This window comes from Marmota marmota, unplaced genomic scaffold (assembly GCF_001458135.2).
Source record: "Marmota marmota marmota unplaced genomic scaffold, marMar, whole genome shotgun sequence".
NCBI classification, from domain to species: Eukaryota; Metazoa; Chordata; class Mammalia; order Rodentia; family Sciuridae; genus Marmota; species Marmota marmota.
Window position 1 is genome coordinate 12,223,816 of NW_026000101.1, and position 21,695 is coordinate 12,245,510.

Here is a 21,695-nt window from a genome sequence, read left to right on the forward strand (position 1 = left end):
TGCTGACCATCCTTTTGTGACTGTACTGTCTTTTTAAAAAATATATATATTTGTAGTTGTTGATGGACTTTTTATTTTATTCACTAATTTATATGTGGTGCTGAGAATCAAACCCAGTGCCTCATGCATGCCGGGCAAGCACTCTACCACTGAGCCACAACCCTAGCCCAACTGTACTCTCTTTTGACCCTCTGAAATGAATAAATGGATGATGCTTTTTATTTTAAAAGTCTGATTCCAAATAGTAGTGGTTTCTTAAAGTGCTTATCAACTTGTCACTTTCCCCTGGTTTTTATCAAAATAGTGACAAAGGTAATTATGATTGATAGAAATAAAGATCCAACTTGATATGCTTTTCTGCTTTTAATACAAAAGCAAATAAATTTCTATAAGTGGTATGGTGAAAGTGGGGAAGTAAGCTTTTGCTCTTGCTATTTGAAAGGTATCATTAGTTTCATATTTCTAGAAAAGCATCATTTCTATTACTTTGAGCATTCAAAATCATTCAAAAACTATATCTCTGACTTGTAATTGACTAGATATGGAAAATGATGATGATTCTTAGAAATATATAATCTTTCTCCAGTAAGGGAAGAGTAGATTATTACTACAGACTTTAGGTCACTGAAAATATGAAAAAATAAATTCCTATATGTGTAAGTGTGGAAGATTCCAAATTTCTGGTATATAGCTTTATTTGCTCTGATAAGTCTGACTTACATGCACAGTATTTAGCCCTTAAACATTGCTTCCAATAGATTGTAAATTTATTTACACAGAAAGCATGTGTAATATTTACTACTTTTAGTAAGTTTTGGCCATAAGCCAAATCTGTTATAACAGATCTTTTGAAATTTGAATACTGTGATGAAAGTATTTAGTGAGAATCCATTGGCAGATGAAATAATTTATGATGGGCATTTCAGTTTAGATTAAGAAAAGTTAATTGTATGGTTTTACTTTTCTAAAGTAAATTTTCTAATCTCATAATACTTAAACCTTTCATTATTGGAAAGATCAGGAATTGGTTGGAAGAGAGGGAAAATTGTATTTTTCAGTCCACAGTTAAGAAGAACTCCTTGGTACACAATGGTTATTATCTTCAACAAAAGAGTGATTTAAAACATAACAATATGGGGCTGGGGTTATGGCTCAGCGGTAGAGTGCTTGCCTCGTACGTGTGAGGCCCTGGGTTCAATCCTCAGCACCACATAAAAATAAATAAGTGAAATAAAAGTATTATAAAAAATAATAATAATAAAATAAAATATGGGTCATTGACTTATCACTATCTACCTTGAAAAACAAACAAACAAAAAACCATAACAACATGAATATTCAAGAAATAGCTTTTAATTCTGAGAAGTATCCAGTGTTGTGTCGTGTCATGCAGCAAAATAATCAGATTTACATTGCACATAAGGCTGCTGTGTTTGATGTCTTTCTAGCTTACTTTATTTGGGGAATACTCATTTGTGCAGTAGTATCTAGCTTTCCTGGGTCATCCACTTCTAATGCAAGTGGATTGTGGTATTTGAGGAAACTAGCAGAGAGCTTTTTTATATTTCCATATAAGTAGTTAGTTAATAAAGATTCCTGAATATTGTGAAGATAGTATAAAAGATGTTTTCTGAGTGGCCTTAAATGCACTTTTATTTGTGTTGTTTAAAGGCTTTTTAAGGTTTAAGAAAGGCATAAGGGTGTCTTTAGGGTACATTTTCTTTTAAGAGAAAGCAGAGTTCTTGTTTTCAAAGTTTATTGACTCATTGTCAGGGACTGGGATAGTTTATATCAATAAATTATATTAGGTAATTAAAACCAGTACCAATAAAAGAAACCAAATGTGTGTGTAAATATAATTTTTTTCTGTTTTTGGTATTGGGGGTTGAACCCAGGGGCACTTAACTGCTGAGCCACGTCCCCAGTCCTTTTTAAATATTTTATTTAGAGACAGGTCTCACTGAGTTGCTTAGGGCCTCTCTAAGTTGCTGAGGCTGGCTTTGAACTCGAAATCCTCCTGCCTCAGCCTCCTGAGCTGCTGGTATTACAGGTGTGTGCCACCATGCCTGGCATAACTTTTTTTTTTTTAAATGGAAATCATTAAAAAATAATGGGAAGCATTTCTCTTTAAATATAAATATAGATGCTGAAATTATATTTGTTAGTACTTTTGCTGTAAGTCTGGAATGACACCTTTTATCAAGGATGAATAGTTTCATCTGTTGAGGATAGGCAGAGCCTATGTGACTGTGTTTGCTTTGCATCTGTGAAAACTTTTAAGTTTGTAAATTGAAAGTTTGTAAGTAGAGGACCCTCTTTCTCTTCCTGGAGGCTATAATTTTTCTGTTAAGATATTTTTTCTTACATATTTCTAAGAACTTTACAGTTCAGGAAAATTATTCCCCCTCATATGTTTTTTCAATTTCTTTTCTCTTTTTTGTTTATTCTATTTTTTTACAGCATTTTTATAGAGTGTGCTCATACATGTATGTTTAACCTTTTATTTTTGGATTATAAATATTAGAAAGACCTTCCTCATTGTAAGGTGTAGAAGTAATTCTCACATGTTGTAGGGATGAACATAATTTTCCTATTTATCAGTAAGTGAAATTATTGCAGCAATTTCAGTGAACATTTTGCTTTTAGTAATTCAAACAACAGTTTTCATATAAGAAGTCTATAGTCTTCTAAATGGATCACTTAGTCAAATAAGTATCAAATGTGAAGCCTACAAAAATATGTAATTTATAATTTTTTTTCTGTATCCTGAAATGTAAAGAGAACATTAAAATAGAATCAGAAACTTTAGAGATTACTCAGCAATAAATTATCTGTTTACTGCTTAACTCATCTCACTTTCCTATTCAGTTCTTTAGCCCCCATTATCCTCTTATAGTCTCTGCTTTCTTTAGGTCAGAATAGTAGTTATTCACAATTACAAACTTGAAGGGGGTAATAGTTTATCTAGCTGTAGAATATTCTCCCCTTCTACTTTATGCATGGCAGTCCTTGACAACTATGTTCTTGACAAACGGCAGAATGGCCATTTGTCTTCAGGTTGAAAACTTGCTACAATAGAGGTCTTACAGGAAAATCCAATCTGTTGTAAAGTCATGCCACTAGAAAGTTTTGCCTCACAGAGCTGAACACATTCACCTTTCTCTTCTACATGTTGATCACAGTTCTACCAGTAGAGCTCACCAAGAACCTATCCACCAATTCTTGTACAGGCTCATGGCATCCTCAGATGAGAACCCTTGGGGATGGAAGCACTGAGCCAAGTAGGGCCTACAGGAAATTGATGACACATCTTGCCCTTTAAGAGCTTATAGTCTACCTATAGAGAGTTTCATGATGAAGCAAAAAAAAAAAAAAAAAAAAAAAAGACATGCCACAAGTACTGTAAAGTTTCTTTCTAGAAAGCATTCTAGAAAAATTAGTGCAGAAAAAGGGCAGAGAACACTGACTAGGTTAGATGAATAGAGTTGTTTCTATGAATGAAGTTAAGTGATTAAGACTGGCTCTGGAAGTTCAAGTTGTATATCATTGGAAGATAAAGTTCTGGTAGGTTAGGGCCAAAATGTGAAGAGCTGTGGACTTGTCCTCCAGTGAGCTGCCTTAGAAATTTGATTATAGGGAGCTAACATAGTCCAGGGTTGTTTTTTTAAAAATTTTTAATTAAATATTTTTTTATACCAGGGATTAACACAGCCATTTAACCACTGAGCCATACCTCCAGCACCCCACCCCTCTTTTGAGACAGGGTTTCACTAAGTTGCTGACACTAGTATTGAACTTGCTATCCTCCTGCCTCAGCTTCCTGAGTCTCTGGGAATACAGATGTGCATCCCCATGCCTGAATAGTCCAGCATTTTAATAAAGATGAATATAATAGCAGAGCATGTGCAGATGAATAAAATATTTAATATAATGACTGCTACTACAAGAAGAACAAAACTTTCTGTATATTAAAAAAAACTACCTTTTAAGACAAAAAAAATCTAGTTTGACTAGGTAAAATTTTTTTTTTAATTTTATATTTTTTTGCTTGTTGATCGACCTTTATTTTATTCATTTATTTATATGTGGTGCTGAGAATTGAACCCAGTGCCTCATACATGAGAGGCAAGCACTGTACCACTGAGCCACAACCCCAACCCAGTAAAAAATTATTAAAAACCATATTAACTGAAAAAATAATTTGACAAAAATAAGACCAAACACATCTACCATACCAATAACCATAAGTTTAACTGACTTATTGAAATTTTTTCATATTGAAGCACAAAGTAAAGTTCAACTGCATTCTGAAAGCCAGAGATGCTTTTAAAGTAATGATTTTTCTTTTATAAGAAAGTTATTCTAGAACTAATTGAATACAGAAAAGAAGAAGACTGTTGTTTCATGGAAAACAGTTTTCATTGAAGGTTGTTTACTCACCAAAAAATAATCAGGGCCATGTGTTTAGTAGTGAAATTAAGGCATTCTTTAATGTGAGCTATTTCCTTCACATTTTGCAGTGTAGAATGTATATACCAATAGCAAAAGCTGGTAAATAGGAGGATTAAATAATTTGTTATATAATTTAGGAGATATCAGGGTGTAGTCAGCATAAACTGTGAAACTTTTTAAAAATTTCGAAGTGAAAACAGTGGCCAATGTTTAGGATACCAAAACGCTTAGTATATCAAAACAACGCAGTGTAGTATGTTGGCTGTGTTCCTGTCATACTTCCCATTTCTCCTTCATCTCCCAAATATTGTCTCCTCGTCTCAAGGTCTACCCCTGGGGGGAGCCCACATGAAGATAGGCTGCCATTTTTCCTATAAAATTTCCTGTGTTCTGAGAATGCCTGCTTTGATCCTTACAGTGTCATTTTACGTGTTTCTCTACATCCAGTGTTTCCTCTATACCAGTTGTTGGGCTTGGTTAGATTGATATTAAGTTTAATTTCTTGTTGTTAATAACACTTAGCAAATGGTACTGTATTTCTTATTGCATCCCACCCAGAAGCATATCTGGTTTTCCCACTTTAATTGATATTAAGATTGTTCAGGGGGCTGGGGTTGTAGCTCAGTGGTAGAATGCTCACCTAGGGAGGCACCGGGTTCAATACTCAGCACCACATCAAAATAAATAAATAAAATAAAGGTATTGTGTCCAACTACAACTAAAACATAAATATATATACATAAAAGATTGTTCAGTAACAATGTCCATACAGTTGCTACATGTTAAAATTAACTCAAGCCTAATTGAATACCTGGCAAAAAGGGAGTGCTGACATACAAAGTGATTCTCATTGTCCAGTGCCCAGCAGTTATTTTCTTTTTAGAATAGATAATGATTTTGTAGGAAGTATGCTTGACTCTTAAAATATTTAAGTGTGAAAATCTGTTTTAATATGTAAATGAAGTCTGATGATCTCAAGTAATGTAAACTCCATATATTTGTACTACTCCCACAGTATCTAGCATGTAATAGAAGACTCAGTGAAATATTTGTAGAATGAGTGATGGAACAAAAAAATACATGAACCAACGTGTATATAGACTATTCGTGTTAGTCTACTTTCTGCTACTGTGACAAAATACCTGAGAAAAGGGGAAAGATTTATATTGACTCATGATTTCAGAAGTTTCAGTCCATGGTCACAAGGCCTGTTGCCTTTGGGCCTGTGGTGAGGCATTTTATCATGGCAGGGAGTGTGTGGTAGAGGAGGCTGCTCACCTCATGTTAACCATGAATGAAAGAGAAGAAGGGGCTGGGGTCCCTCAGTGGTCTAAATTCCTTTCAGTAGGCCTTACCTTCTAAAGGTTCCACCACCTAATGCCACAGGCTGGCAACCAAGCATAAGCACATGGCTTTTGTGGGAATTTTAACTAATTCTGTCCCATTGAAGGAATGAATGCCTGTAGACACTTAAACTGAACAGTAAGTATGCCATTTGTGGTAACTTTGAAATAGATATTTATGTTTTTAAGTTTCTGCTTTTTGAGAAAAATAATAGTGAATGATTAGTGATAATATTATTAATAATATCAATCATGTCATTAGTATTATTGATAAAAATTATGTAATCAATTCTAGATTATGCTTTCCCACCTATTTTAATACATCTGTGTCAATTAAATTGAAATATTCACAGAATTGCAACTTGGGATTTAATGGGTTAAGATCTAAACCATAACAGTTCTGTTTAAGGCAACTTTGTTTCATCAGGCATCCTGGGCAGGAAGTACAGTGCATCTCAAAGTGCAGCAGTTGTAATTTTCTCTCATTTGCAGTTATTTGTTCTGGAAAGTTAGGTACAAGGACCACTGCTGGTTAATATTGGGAGATAATTATAAATAGGACATTGTCTCCTCGTTACTACCACTTCTCACCCCTGGGCTCCAGTGTGTGTGCAGAAAAGGGAGAGAACACTTCTCATCTTGACTTTTCTCCTCATTCTGATGCTTCATTAGTGCTGCCATTGCTAGAAGTTTGGGATCTAGAAGAGCACAGTATGGTGATTTTAAGAAAAGAATCCTTTCCACACATGGAGAAACTCACACCAGCTCCAAAAATCTTTTTATATCAGGAACATCCTCTCTGAAGGTTAGACAAATACCTTGTCTCTTTCAGATAAATTAGTTTGTACCATTTTTAGATTATAGCGAAGAATAAAATACATACAACATCAATTTTTTTTGTTTTGCTTTTTTAATTGATGCATTATATGTAATAATTAGTGGTATTTATTCTTACATATTTGTGTACAGACATCAGTTTTATTTTTTAACTTTTTTTAAAATTTATTCATTTTAGTCACATACAACACGAGGATACACGCTGACATTTTCACAAAAGTATGGAACACAATTTCCTCCAATTCGTCCCTAGCACTTTCCCCCCCCCTCCCCCCTCCACAGTCCCTCTTCAATCCATTTACAGTTTACCTTTTTTTTTTAATTGATGTCCTGTGGATTATACTCAATGTGTGGCCCCACCTTGCCATATCCATGCATGAACATGAAAGTTCAGTCAGATACATTCTATTGTTCTTCCCTTTTCCTGTCCCTTCCTCCTCGTCCTCCATCCCATTCTTCTAGTCTACTGATCTTTCCTCTATTTTGATGAAATTCCCTCTCCCTTTTTTTCCCTTTCCCTTTCCCTTTCTCTTTGTAGTTGTTGCACACACACCTCCCCTGCCCCCATTTTGGATTAGATTTTGTATATCAGAGAAAACATTCGACCTTTGACATTTTGGGACTATCTAATTTCACTTAGCTCGATAGTCTCCACTTCCATCCATTTACTGCAAATGCCAAAACAGACATCATTTTTTAATGGAAATCCATGCATGATCAAATGACTTCAAAAAATATGAATTTCAACAATTTTTGTTTCCTTATTTTTTGTCTGTGGTTGCTTTTGCTGACTAGGATTAGATTATTTAATTTTGCATTTTTTGTTACAGATTTGTTTTCTCAAACATGTCTGCACATATTTTGAGTTAGTGGAGAATTCTTATTATTGTTCTTATATTATGTTCCTTTATAAATGCAGATTCCGCCAAAGTGGGTCGCACTGATACTATAGGATGGTTGTAACACTAAGCAATTTAAGGGTTAAAGTAGCTTCCTAGCGTTACTCTACACTTAGTCCTATTTTTTCTTTCTCTTTGAACTTCTAGTTCATTATAATGCTTCTGGGAATACTAACACTGTGAGATGTGCCTTGATTGATACCCAGCTTCAAGGCCCTTAGTCCCTGTCAGCTTCAGCATCTTTTCTCCAGGGATCTTTCAACCTCTCTAGCTCCTTGCAGCCAACTGCAAACCTTTATGCTTCTGTTGACTGCCAGCTTAATGCAAAACTGAGAATAAGAGTGGACTGACACTGCACTCAGAGAAGTGGCCTCCAGGGAGGAGAAGCAGCCTGGGTCCCATGGCATTGGGACTTAGGGTGGTAGGCTTACTTGTCAGTCTGGATTAAAAATGTGAGAGAGCAGTTGTCTGGTTTATCACTTATTTTTTGTTATAGGGAAGAAAGTTTGTAAAGAGCTTTGAAAAATCTCTGAACAGAAAGACAAGTAAATGAAAGATTTAGTAAAAGTACACTAAGCTATTACTGCAAAAAGCCTGGTGGAAGTAATGCCAACTGAGAATAGTAATGCTACCCAGAAGAAACATCCTTTATTGACACTTCTATTTAATGTCAATTAATATGCAAAATATCTACTTAAGATGTTTTTTAAGCATCAAACAGTATACTTTTAAAAAGTAACATCTGTGAGTTTCTAATAAGATTACAGATGCTACATTTTTCTAAAATCACAGCAATGTACATGTCATTGGAGAATTGTCACTTGAGTCCTGCCTGTTCTTGTGTGCATATAAGAGGACCACAACCATCATGCATAGTTTTGCATGAACTTATATGCTTGCTGCTAGAATAAAAGGCTTAAGCAGTGCTTCCTAGACTTTAATGTGCATAGGAATCAATCTGGGGATCTTATTAAAATGAAGGCTCTGATTTATTAATCTGAGCTGAAACCTGATGTTCTTCATTTCTTACAAGCTTCCAGGTGATGCCAGTGCTGCTGGTTCAGGGGCCACACTTGGAATAATAAGGTTTTAAGATATTGAATTTTAAACAAATTTACTGTAAAGAAATACTTCTTATTTTCTAACTTATTTACTAAGACATTCCAATAAAGTCTAGCAAATACTTCTTGCTAACAAATAATATTTGATAACCTCTTCTTGGGATTTTATTAGCCTCAAGTCCTAAAAGTTCCAAATGGGCTGGATTTTTATCCACTAATGTGACATAGTGCGCTCTCTCTCTCGCTCTCGCTCTCTGAGAGAGAGCGAGAGAGAGAGAATTTACTGATGGTTCTTTTTATTTCTTCCCAGCCTTATTAAAGTATAATTGACAAATAAAAATTACATGTATTTATAGTGTACAATATGGTATTTTGATATATGTATACATTGCAAGATGATTAAATCAAGCTGATTACCATACCTGTCACCTTACATACTTATCATTTTTTGTGATGAGAATATTTGAGATCAAATTTCTTAGCAACTTTCAAGAATAAGATATATTATTATCAACTGTAGTCACCACACTGTGCATAATAGATCTTAAAGCTGTTTTTATATGTGGATAGTAAGTGCTGAAGTGCCTGTAAATCATGCCAAAGAACAGTGTGGGGAGCCAGAGAAGGTATCACTAAGAGCTCATGACAGCTCTTAGATAATGATATAGAGGAGGGGCTTTTGTGACAGGTGGTAAGATCACTTCAGAGATTCCTTGTAAGTCTATGAATTCTCACTGAGTATTTTCCTTTTTACCATCAACTAATTAAAATCAAATTGCAGTATAACTTCATTCTAATTTGATAATCTTATTTTCTTAAACATCTTCAAAACATTTCTTGGCTATATGATTTCTGGACCTTTACCTCCCACTTCTCATCTCCAGCATTGAGATGAGAATTCTCATATCTGAATTGTTAGTGTATTAACATAATCTATATCCATGTATTCATTTAATACATATTTGAATCCTTTTGTGTACAGTAGGGTATGTTAGTAGGTGATCTATGGGATAAAATTTGAATAAGGTGCAGTCTCTACTTTTGAAAGTATTAATAATCTGTTGGAGGAAGTAAGTTCTCAATACAAATATCCAGTTTGAGGACAAAATTACTATGCTTCTTTCCTTAATAAAGAATAAGAAATTAATGCCCTACAGAAAGTGCTCTACAAGTTCACAGAGGAGAGAAATGGATTGCTGTTTTCTGGAACCACAAGGAAGGGCTTCAAGAAAACATAGCTTTTGAATTGGGTCCTAAAAATTAGATAGGCTTTCTTAGCTGTTCTGAAAGAGAAAATTGCATGAGTAAGACATAGAGGCATAAGAATAATGAGACATTTTTTAAGAATTGCAGGTGCTGTAGACCCCTTGCATTCTGAATTTATAACTTCTAGGATTTGTACTGTTTGTGTGACCTTTGAAAGGATCATGTAGCAATTTTTATGAGTTACTGATTTTATTTCCTTGCTGAGAGCCTAGTGTTTCAAGTCAGTGAGTGAGGCTAGTGGTTGGCTTAGCATTCATATCTTAGTCCATTTTTATTCTTCTCTGTTCACTTTCATTTTCATTTTTCATTTTGTCAGATGTTATGTGAAAAGACATTTTAGCTTAAATGATTTAGGATTTGTGAAGATCTTGGTACAATTCCTCTTAGTTGCCAAGGGTCTATCAAACACAGGGTGACCATATAATTTATGCCTGAACTGGGACCCCCTGAAGATTGAAATAGATGGTACTATTAATAAAATTCCAGGGCAGTGGACATGATCTGGGAGGGGTCTCTCAAGTAAGCTAGGATATATATGACTAACTAGAATGTATGGTTATTCTAAAAGTAGTTCATTTTAGTTAGAATATGACGTATAAATTGAAAGCAGGATGTGATTCAGGAAAGCAGGTACAAGTTAGTTTGTGAATGGCCCTAACTGCTAAGTGAAGGAGTTAAAACTTTTTGTCTTATTCTATAGACAGAAAACCATTGGAGGTTTTTGGCAGAGGAATTGAAGTACATGAAGCAGCATTCAGAAAGATTAGCCTCTGGGCAGAGTAAATTGAAGTGAGACATCCAATTTAGAGAGTATCATGATCGTTCCCATTAAAAGTATATTTTTGGATGGCAACCACTGGTCTTAATGTGCTAGGAAGTTGCATTTGTTTTTTAAATTACGTACAGAGAAACTGTAATAATTCATTTCCATGTGTATTATTATTGGTGTTAATTCATGATTCTGAAGAAAATTCTGTTGGATTATTGCCTTGTTTAATTGTTAATTTTTTTTTGAGAGAGAGAGAGAAATTTATAATATTTATTTTTTAGTTTTCGGTGGATACAACATCTTTATTTTATTTTTATGTGGTGCTAAGGATCGAACCCAGCGCACCGCGCATGCCAGGTGAGCGCGCTACTGCTTGAGCCACATCCCCAGCCCAATTGTTGATATTTTTAATAGAGGAACAGCACTGGGGCTTAGCAATGAATACCTGAATATTTATATGTAATAGTATTATAGCATGGGTATATTGTTAATATTGTAGCAATTGAGAGAATGCTTAATAAAAAGTCTTGCTGAAATTTATTTCTAAAATACTTTGCTTTATCATGTAATAAACTTTATTATTGGTATCTTTTTTCAATTTGAGCTTAATCTAGAGAAAATTTTAATTTATCAGTAACTCACATTCCCTTGCTTGCTTTTTCCCCTTTTCTCTTCCCGTCCCATGGAGCAGGTTGGACTAATGAGAAAGAAAAGCCATTTTCTACCAGGAAAACCAGAGCTTCATGGAAGAACGACTCAGTCCTTGAAGGACTAATCATGAAGTAGTGGAGAAGAAGATATTCTGGGTAGAGCAGACCATGTATGCAAATAGAGGGAGGCAAAAAAGTGGGGCTTTTTTTGGGAGAAGCAGCTGTCTGATGGGTGGCTTCAAAGTACTGTGGAAATGGGACTAGGCTGGTATTACCATCCAATTAGGTGGCCTTTACGGGAAGTTTAAGGAAAGCTTTGTAGTTCTCATAGGTACCTCAGTTTTTAAAAACCTTCTGTGTAATGGAAGAAAACATTTTTTACTTGCTGACAAATTAATTACAATTTAAAGCTAGTCTGTCACTGTTTCTTAAATGAGTTTTTGTATAATATTACCCGTTTCACTGGTATGCCTTTCTACATGTAAGATCACTAGATATCCCAGACTGAGATGTTTAACAGTTGGTACAGTAAATGCATGTTCGAGATAGTATGTAATGAATTGTGGAGGATGATTGGAGTTGTCTTGCTCCCTGCTTTCTATAACAAGAAAATAAGCTAATTAACTGAAGAGAATGACGAAGTTGTAAAATACTTTCTATGTTTCTATCTGTATATTTATATGTTGTCTGTCCTATATTCTTCATAGAAGATCTTAATAGTCATGGAAAATATAACCTCTAGTGATGAAATATTATTAAGAATTTTCTTGTAACTTTTTGTTTATTTAAAAAAATTAAAAGTTTCCTTCCAATCTAAGTTTAAAAAAAAAAATTAATGATTCCCATCCTCCCTTCCTGACCTGCAGCTAACTGTCTTTATTTTACTTAAGCCCTGTAGTGTTTGACACATAAAGATGTTTCCCTAGGAGAATCTTATTTCTGCCCAGGGCTGACATGAAAAGAAACAATTTGTCAGACTAGTGGAGCTTGCTAAGAATTCAAATAAACAACCTGTCTTTCCTTTCATACTGCATATTAATAGAAATGTTAATTATAATAAGAGAAGGTTCCTTTCCTCCCTTGGGAAAGAGAGATTTTTGGGTCAGAGACAGTTTCCTTGCTTTGGACTCTTCTACAAACACAGATGTTAACGTAATGCCAGTCTTATCAGTGGCATATTTATTAGTGCAGTGCTATTAAGTAATAGTTGTCTATTTAATGCAGCCAAGTTGATCATTGCCTCATTTATGCCATTACCTATCATGTAAAAATATTCTTGCCATGTAAATATTTCAAAGTCAAAGGCAATTAACTTTAGCATGTTAATGTAAATTCTCTGCAAACCTATATTTGAATAGGTGATAACAAACTCTTCAGATTCAGGATCGCTTGGATTATACAAATTAAAATCATCACCATATCTGTAATCTAGCATTTATTACATTTGCTTCTCTCTGTGTCACTGTTACTAGATTGATAGCGCCTGGAGGCACAGTATACCATGTCTTAGTGCCCTCAGTACCTAGTAGACTCTTAAATACTGGTATTTAATGACTTGACTTTGATAATGACCAGCTTTATTGCTGTGTGATAATATTTTTCTGTTTTCTTAAGTTTTTCTCCAACATATAACTATAAAATCTTGCTGTATCAATATAATTGGGTTCCACAGTTATTGAGAGTTGGTCATAAATTTATAAGGGAAGTATCAGTAAGATGTTGAGTGATTATAGAGGAGAAAATACTTCTTTGCTCAGCCATCTCTAGGTTCATGCCTGAGATCCCTGTATCAAAAGACAGATTATCAAGAGAAAAGTATGCAAATTTATTTAAAAAATAATGATGTAAGGTTCCCTGCCCCCCTTCTTTTTTTTGTTTCCCCTGTACTGGGAATTGAACTCAGTACTCAGTGGCCCTCTACCACTGAAATACATCTCAGCCTTTAAAATTTTTTTTTTTTAATTGAGATAGGATCTTGCTAAATTACCCAGACTTGTCTTGAACTTGCAATCCTCCCACCTATCCTCCCTAGTAGTGGGGATTATAGGTGTGTGCCACTGCACCTGGCTTAATACAGTTTTGTGTGATGTGAGATCATTCAGAAATGATGACCTAAAGAAACAAGGGAAACTGTATTCTTATCCTTTGATGAAGAATGGATATTTATGTAGAAAGAAGTATGGAAAAAAGTCATGCAGAAAGAAGTGTGGACAAAAGGATGTATGATCTAATGGGTAATGTCAGATTGTCCTTGGTATCTTTGCATCTTCTGAGATGGGGATATTCTTTTCTTCTATGGAGGTTATTTATTCCATGAGGGTCTTATAACCTACTTTAGAAAGTCAGAGAATTGTTTTATGGCCTGATTCAGGGGAGAAGGTCAGAGAGATCTTTTCCACTTCTGCTGTTTGTTGTATGCCCATGTATGATATTGTGATATAACATGTCCTGAACCACATCAATAATAATGACTAGTAAGGGACTTCTCATCTTTCTAGTTATTTTTTCAGGCATTAAAAATAACAAAATTATGTATAAAGTCAAGTTATTTGGCGATTACAGTCACTTAGGTGTTTTTTGTTAGTTTTGTTTTATTTTTGTACTGGGAGTTGAACCCAGGCACTTAACCCCTGGGCCACATCCCCAGACCTTTTTTATATTTTATTTAGAGACATGGTCTCACTAAGTTGCTTAGGGTCTCAGCCTCCCAAGCTGCTGGGATTATAGGCATGTGTCACCATGCCTGGCTCACTTCAGCTTTTAGAAGAGTATAATTTATCGGTGCTGGCAAACATGGTCATCCATTATTGGCTACACCATTATGGTAACTTGAATATAAGCCTTCATTTTATCCTTAGGTTTTCCCCTAAAAAAAAAAAAAAAAAGAATTGAGTCTATAGAAATATAAATTAGCTGGGATTATTTATATGCTAGTATAAAGGTGTCTCTATATATCATTTAGATTAAATTGTTGGTGAATTATAAAATTTTGAGTCATTGCTATTGAGAACTATAAGTGTCCGTGAAATAGGTGGCCATACTTTTCAGTACTCTGATCAGATCCTGTCGTTGATTGTCACTCAGTAAAAAGCAATGATTCAGTGAATGAATTTCCATACCAAATTCCATTTTGAACAAAAAACTTTCTGGGTAGCAAATACAGTTTTCTACAGATGAAACAAAAGAATAAATATTACTTTTTAAAAAGCAAAAATCTGCTGGTTTAGCTTAAAATTTATCTTTGTTTTACAGATGGCAGGTGAAGATTTTCTTGAACTTTGGATTTCAGATACCAAAGTAAAAGCAAAAACATTCTTTTCCTCTATTTAATAGCCTCTTACTTAATACATTTTTATTATCACTAAGTGAAACTAATGCAGGAAGAACTTTTGCTTTATAATTATGGCAAGTCTTTTCTCAGTTCTTCATTAATTTGCTCTCAGAAACATGATGGAATCGAGTTAGCAAACAGCTTTGCTTTTATATTAATACTTTCAAAACTGATAATCTCTGGCAAATTTTTTCTTGTGTGCTGTAGAGATAAAGGTGTTGAAAGTATTTATTTAAATGGGTGAGTAAATGTCAGTTTTCCCAATTGTCTAGAAACAATTTCTTTTCTGTGTTTAGAAGTACAGGAATTCTCATTTTACCAGTTTCTAGGCTGGAGAAATTAATATTTCTCATATTTCATTGATATAGTGTTGGGTTAGAATAGTTAATAAAGATTAAAATCATTTGATGATTTTCTAAGGAACACGTGGATCCAATTTTACTCATTAATTTTTATTTTTTTATTGGTGCTTTATAGATATACACAAATGAGGAATGCATTGTGGTGTATTTATACATGTACTTAGTGTAATTTTGTTGTTTACTATGCATTTCCTCCCTTTTCCTGTCCCTCCTCCCTGTTCTTTTATCTCCTTTTTCTACTCCACTCATTTTCCCCATATGTTTACAATCTCTCTCTCTCTTTTTTTATTTTGCAAGAGCAAAAAGTAAATATTATTTAAGAAACAGAACAGAGAGAGAGAGACAGACAGGAGGGAGCCCAGAGCTGGTGTCTGAGGGAGTGGGGGTATCTTGCCCCTTAAGATTTTAGTTTTCCTTTCTTCTCATGCCCCCTTCGTCCTCTTATCTTGCCTACCTGGTGACCAAAAGGCAGGCAGAGAGCTGCAGGGGGTAATCCTTCTCCTCTCTCCCCAGGCAGTTAGCAACTGGGTGATGGGGAGTGTTATATATCCATTTCCTTTTCTTTGATAATCAGCTACCTGTCTTTTGCCCTGGTCTCATTACCCCCTCTGATTAAGGGAATTCTTATTTTGCTGTATAAGGAAATGGATGATGACTACTCTGACTCCTTCAGGCTTAGAGGGGGAAATGTGGGGCATATTCATTAATTCTAAAAACTGCTTTATTTGCCTATTTTTTGGAGACATTAATTTCACATTTTTTAAATTTTCAGGTAACTTGGGTTTTTACTCCTGTAACAACTGAAATAACAAGTCTTGACACAGAGAATATAGATGAAATTTTAAGTAAGTACATCAGTATTTTAAAAGTATATTTTCTTCTCTGTGAAGAGTTTATATAAAAAAACAACAAAATCTCAGTTACTTAGAATAGTTGAAGCTCTGGCATTCTAATTCCATGGCTTATTGAATTTTTTTTTTTTTAAATAAAGCACTTTTGCTTTTTAGTTTTAGTAAAATTTCTTTAAAAGTGTAAGTCTTCTTTCTTGTGTTACAAGTAGAAGTCTTTTTTATTTCTTTGTCTTGATGTAGATGCCATTCTTAACAAAGTATTTCGCTGAAACTGTTTAGAGGCTTGTAGTTCTCACCATGCAGCACTACATGTTAATGTCTTTAGGACACAGCATAGATTTTTTTTTTTAATAAGTTACCTATTCTGATCTCTTACAGTGTCATGGGTTAAGTTCAATAAAGGTTTTATTTAATGCGTTGGTTTTTTTTTTTTTTTTTTTTTTTTTTTAATTTATTTATTTTAGTTTTCGGCAGACACAACATCTTTGTTTGTATGTGGTGCTGAGGATCGAACCCGGGCCGCATGCATGCCAGGCGAGCACGCTACCGCTTGAGCCACATCCCCAGCCCCATGCGTTGGTTTTTGACATTGTGATTATGGATAAAATTAACTTGAGAGAAACCATTTCTGATTTTTAAGAATAATAAAGGGAAGGTGAAGATATGGTTAATAGAGGATCACAATTTAGGGGCTTTAAGAAAATGTGCGATTAAACATCCAAAACACACAAAATCTAATGAATTAGTGGTGAAAGGGATTAAAACATTCATTGAGCATCATACATTGTTTTGTGTTCCTAGAACTTTAAATGATAAAAAAGTCTATTTCCATATTCTGGGATCTAAAGAGCAGTAGTTCTATGAACTTACCAGGTTTCAGAATCACCTGGAGGGTTTATTAACATCTGTACTGCTCTGATGACCCCAATTTCTGTTAGAAACTGCTAGACCCATCCAAATTTGCATTTCTGTAAATTGCTAAGTGATGATGGTGTTTCTGGTTCAGGAACTACAGTTTGTGAACCACAGCTTTAGATTGAATAGACAAGTGGATAAAACGCGCTTTGTGGTAAAAAGGGAAAGGAAATTGAAACTCATGTTTCATTCTCACACCTTTGGTCTTCCAAATTCTGGAATACCTTTGTGTTTTAATTTTGTTACTGTTTGGGGAATTTAAATTTCTCTAATTAGGTTTAGGCAAAGGAAACAGTGCTATATCTTTCTCATGTCTTTACATCCTGATATGCAAATGGTAGTAAGTTATTTTTACAACAGTGAGTAACTGTTCAATGGATAGGAACCACAAAAATGTACCCCTTGTGCAACATTGTTAATTATTATAGGTCACTTGTTGCTACTAGATGGGACATCTGAAATTTAGAAATAGCTTAGTTATACAGGTCTCTTGTGAAATAGGATTTTACTTACAGAACTAGTTCTCAGTAATTCTTGAATATAGATAATCAACAAATGGATCATTAGAATCCAGATCATTCTGCTTTAGGAGAGTAGGCTAATCAGTAGCTAACTTGATTGATCTAGATTTGATTTCCTTTTTGTTTTATATTCATTTAAGATGCAATGAAAGTGGAGGGTAGAGGATATAGAGAAAAGGGGCAAATTATATCGAAGCCATCCATGACTGTGCATGAGTTTCTGGGTGAGAGAGAACTTAACTGTTAGTGTGGATTTTTAGTTGGCCTTTATAAAGGGGAAAGACCATAATGAAAATCGTATCTTTTTGTCAGAATTGTGTAGACACAAATAACTTTGGTTTTGTTTCTCAATTTCAGACAACGCTGATGTTGCTTTAGTAAATTTTTATGCAGACTGGTAAGTAATCTTGTTTTTATATTTTGTTTTGTTTTGTTGCTGAAGGTGACTATTCCTGTGATAGAGAGTAACGAATAGGAAAACTTTCTTCTATTTTTTTCAAGATAGGATTCCATTTACAAAATCAGTTAAGGCTCAGCCACATATAAATATCTTAATTTGGCAAGAATTTGTTTTAAGAGAGAAATATAACTGATTCCATTATGCCAAATCTTAAAAAGAGATAACATATGACAAAAACAGTAATGCAGTGTTCTGTGCTGACTGTGGAAAGAGGGCAGAGTCTAGAGATCAGAATTTAGGTGTGGTAAATTTAGAAGAAAAAATATTGTTGGTATTTTTCAGTTTATGCATCCTGCCACCCCTTGCAGGGAGCCTTTACTTAATATGAATTGGATCCTGCCTTCTATGTTTATGTGGTATCCTATAGACCACTGACCACTTCCTTTTTCTTACTAGAAATTGAATATCTGTAATCCAAAATGTTTGTGACCAGAAGTGTTGCAGATTTTAGATTTTTAAAAAAATTTTTAAGATATTAGCATAGACTTTCCCAGTTGAATGTCTCTTATCTGAAAATCCAAAGTGTGAAATACTCCATAATCTGAAACTGTTTGAGCATCACCTCTGATTTTGATTTTGAATTTTCAAATTGGAGATACTTAGCTTGCATGAGGTTTACTCTTATTTTATCTCTTTGTACCTTTGCAAACAGATTTTGATGGCAGAGGCTATGTCTTACTGGTATTCCCAGAATCTAGAACCAAGACATGATATATAATACTTTAAAGAATGTGTTGTAAAAATAGGAAGCAGGAAGATTTAGCTAGAGAGAAGTTTGAAACACTGGCGTAATTTGCCTTTAAGGGCTTACTGCCTAGGCTACCACTGTCCTGCTTCGGGCTAGCTACAGTCCAGCAGTTTATCTAGATTTCTGCAGCAGTTTCCTCACTCATTCCTCATTTATGTCTTTTTCTATTTTGTTCTCTTTAATATAAGCCGGGGTTCTTTTCTACAGTGCAAATTAGATTAGTTTACACTCCATGTTAAACTTCTTACGTGGTTTTCCATTACCTTTTGGTTAAGTTTAAGCCCTTACTTTGGCCTAAAAGGCCCCTCATATTTTGGCTGCTTCCTATCTCCACAGCAGTGTCTCTTGCTTCTCTGCACTCCCGTAGTCTGCTTGTTATACAGAACTTTAAATTCTTGTGAAATTCTATATTCTTTCATCACTGAACTCATGATATTTCCTCTGCCTGGATAGATTACTCTCTGTTCTCACCCACTTTTTAAATTAGTTAAGTGTTAACATCTTTTAATAATTTAAGTGCCATTTTCTTCAGGCCATTATATCAGTATGCCTACTCCTACTCTCAAGTCAGATTAGGAATCTTTCTTATACACATTTCCCCATTTTACAATAACTTGACTTATGATTTTTTTTTTACTTTATTATGATACAAAAGTGATACACTTTCAGTAAAACCATACTTTGAATTTTGATCTTTTCCTGACCTGTTGGTACATGATACTGTACTCGATCTTCATAGTGGGCAGTGGTGACAAGCTGAAGCTCCCAGTCAGTTGTGTGATCATAAGGGTAAACAGCTGATATTCTACAGTTCCCTCCCTTTGTTGCTGAACTATGATGTTTGGTAGATAGGTATATTAGGTGCTTTTCAATTTAGGATAATTTTAGCTTATGATAGGTTTATTGGGATTTGACTCCATTTTAAGTTTGGGAATATGTGTAATTCCTATAACACCCCAATCTTACCCAGTGGAAGCACTTTTGGCTGTGCTCCAGTTGATAATTCACTGCTTTGAGGAAATAGTTACCACAGCTATATTTTTTTCAACATTAATTGCTAAGCACTTTGCATACATGGATAAGTACATATAAATATGCTGAATGAACGTATGTTTGATATAGATATTTAAAGAACTTTAGTAAAAAGTTGGAAATATACAGAAAAAATATCCTTTATAAAATGTATAACAAAGATAGCGTTTTCTTCTGGGTGCAGTGACGTACACCTCTAATCCCAGCAACTTGAGAGGCTGTGGCAGGAGGTTTGCAAGTTTGAGGCTAGGCTCAGCAACTTGGTTAAACCCTTAGCAACTTAATGAGGCTCTGTATGAAAACAAAAAATAAAAAAGACTGGAGATGTAGCTTAGTAGTAAAATGCCCCTTGGTTCAATTCCAAGTACAAAAAAAAAAAGAAAAAAAATCCAAGGTAAATTAGGCCAGATATAATATTTGTTAAAAAATTTGGTAGAAGATTATCTAGGCAAGTCTACTTTAAAAATAAGAAAAGTGAGATTCAGAGGAGTAAAGTATTTCCCCAGGGTTACCTGATTAGATTGCAGCAGAGGAAAAACTAGAACGCAATTCTCTTGGCTGAAGAATTTTGTTTGCATTAAGAAAGAAAAATAGAACATACTACCAACCTTTTGCAAAAACTGAATTGGAGATGTGAACTAATTTCAATTACTTAGGAAAACATTCTACCTAAGGAATGCCTGAGCTGTTAATGAATTAGTATTCTTGTATTCAACTGAGAAAAGCGGGATAATTGACTGTAGGACATGGACATATTCTCTGTGGTCTCAAAACTAGACTCTGGATTCTCTCTGGAAGTAGTTCTCTCATAGAGCTACCTAAAAAATAACTCCTATGCCTCAGAGAGTAATAAACCATAGTAGGTGCTTAATAAAGCTGTTATGTGCCAGACTCATCTGTGTTGTTTTTAATGCTCAGAATTGCCCTGCAGGTAGGTATTATAATTTCCATTTTAGGTTGAGGAAGTTGAGGTTCAGAAAGGTCATACGACTTAGTAAGTGGTGGAACTGGGATTTAACTCAGGTATGTCTAACTCCAAAGCTTATTTTCCCCCCAAGTAGAGCACAGTAGTAAGTGGCCCCTAAGTGTCTTTGCAGACATTTTCCTGTTTGGTTGATTTATTAAGGATTAATTTAAGCACTAGATAGGAGATTGGGATCAGATGATCTTATGGCTCTTTCAATAGATTGATTGCTTTTTTGATGTTACTTTCATAAATGTAATATTTCCATGTGGGTAGATGTGTATGAAGGTACAATAATATTGGAAATGAACTTTTATTTCACCTTCCCCTTTAGACTTTTAGTATTAAAACTGATGCAATTTTAAACATGAACCTGTGCTTAAATACTTGCTGGGCAGAAACTGGACAGTCCACAGAGAAGGAGCCCTGGACGTGAGTCTTTACTTTGCCCTTAAGCCAGAAGCCTGATCATTATTTCTTTACTAGGTCATATCCAAATTTCTTAAAAAACTAAATCAGTCCCTGGTGTTCTCTTCCCATTTCCCTCCACTTATCCTATTTTCAGCCAGTTGTAAGAACCCACAAACCTGGAGTCCTAGCCTCTCTGGTTCCTCCATTATATTAGCTTATTCATTTAACAGACATCTATTGAGTGCTTATTAGAATACGTAGTCCCATAAGACCCGGTCCATGATGTCCACAGACCCTTTCCACCCATCCCAGATGGGAGAGATTTAAGAATGCTAAAAGAGGAAAGAACCACTTGAAAGCAAGAGATTGAAGATACAGATCCTTGATATATTTTAGGACATCTCCTTAGGAAGTCAGGTGAGTAGGTTAGAAGAAATGTATACAAGAAGAAATAGGGAGGAGGTATAATATTTGCATCATTTCATATTCTATACAGTATTTTTATTGGATTATAGCTAATATATATGACATAATCACACAGAGATTAAAGAGTTCACAGGCTTCACTTAAGTAAATTTCTTTGTGTACAAGGGCTCTGGAAGCAGTAGTAGCTGTTGTAATTTGTTAACATAGCTTCAATTCCATATGAGAATGTCCATTCTAACCCAGTGATTGAATGTATTGTATACTGACTCTTCTGTTTCTTCTTAGTCCTTTTAATGACCTACAGCATGTATTTGTGAAACTGGTTGGCCTGATTAAGGAATAGTCAGAATTAGAAGTAAGAAGTTTTAGAATTTTATAGGCTTTGCCCCCCCCCCCC

The 21,695-nt window shown here is 34.7% G+C and overlaps 1 protein-coding gene across 1 annotated transcript in view; it reads left to right on the forward strand.

Annotated features, from left to right (window-relative positions):
* The window catches only part of Erp44 (endoplasmic reticulum protein 44), a 78,179-nt gene that overhangs the window by 11,664 nt on the left and 44,820 nt on the right, over window positions 1-21,695 (forward strand). The window contains exons 2-5 of the mRNA XM_048783111.1: window positions 15,743-15,815; window positions 17,615-17,654; window positions 20,454-20,520; window positions 20,796-20,893. Of these exons, the coding sequence (XP_048639068.1) occupies window positions 15,743-15,815; window positions 17,615-17,654; window positions 20,454-20,520; window positions 20,796-20,893 (278 nt within the window). The remainder of the gene's footprint in view (window positions 1-15,742; window positions 15,816-17,614; window positions 17,655-20,453; window positions 20,521-20,795; window positions 20,894-21,695) is intronic.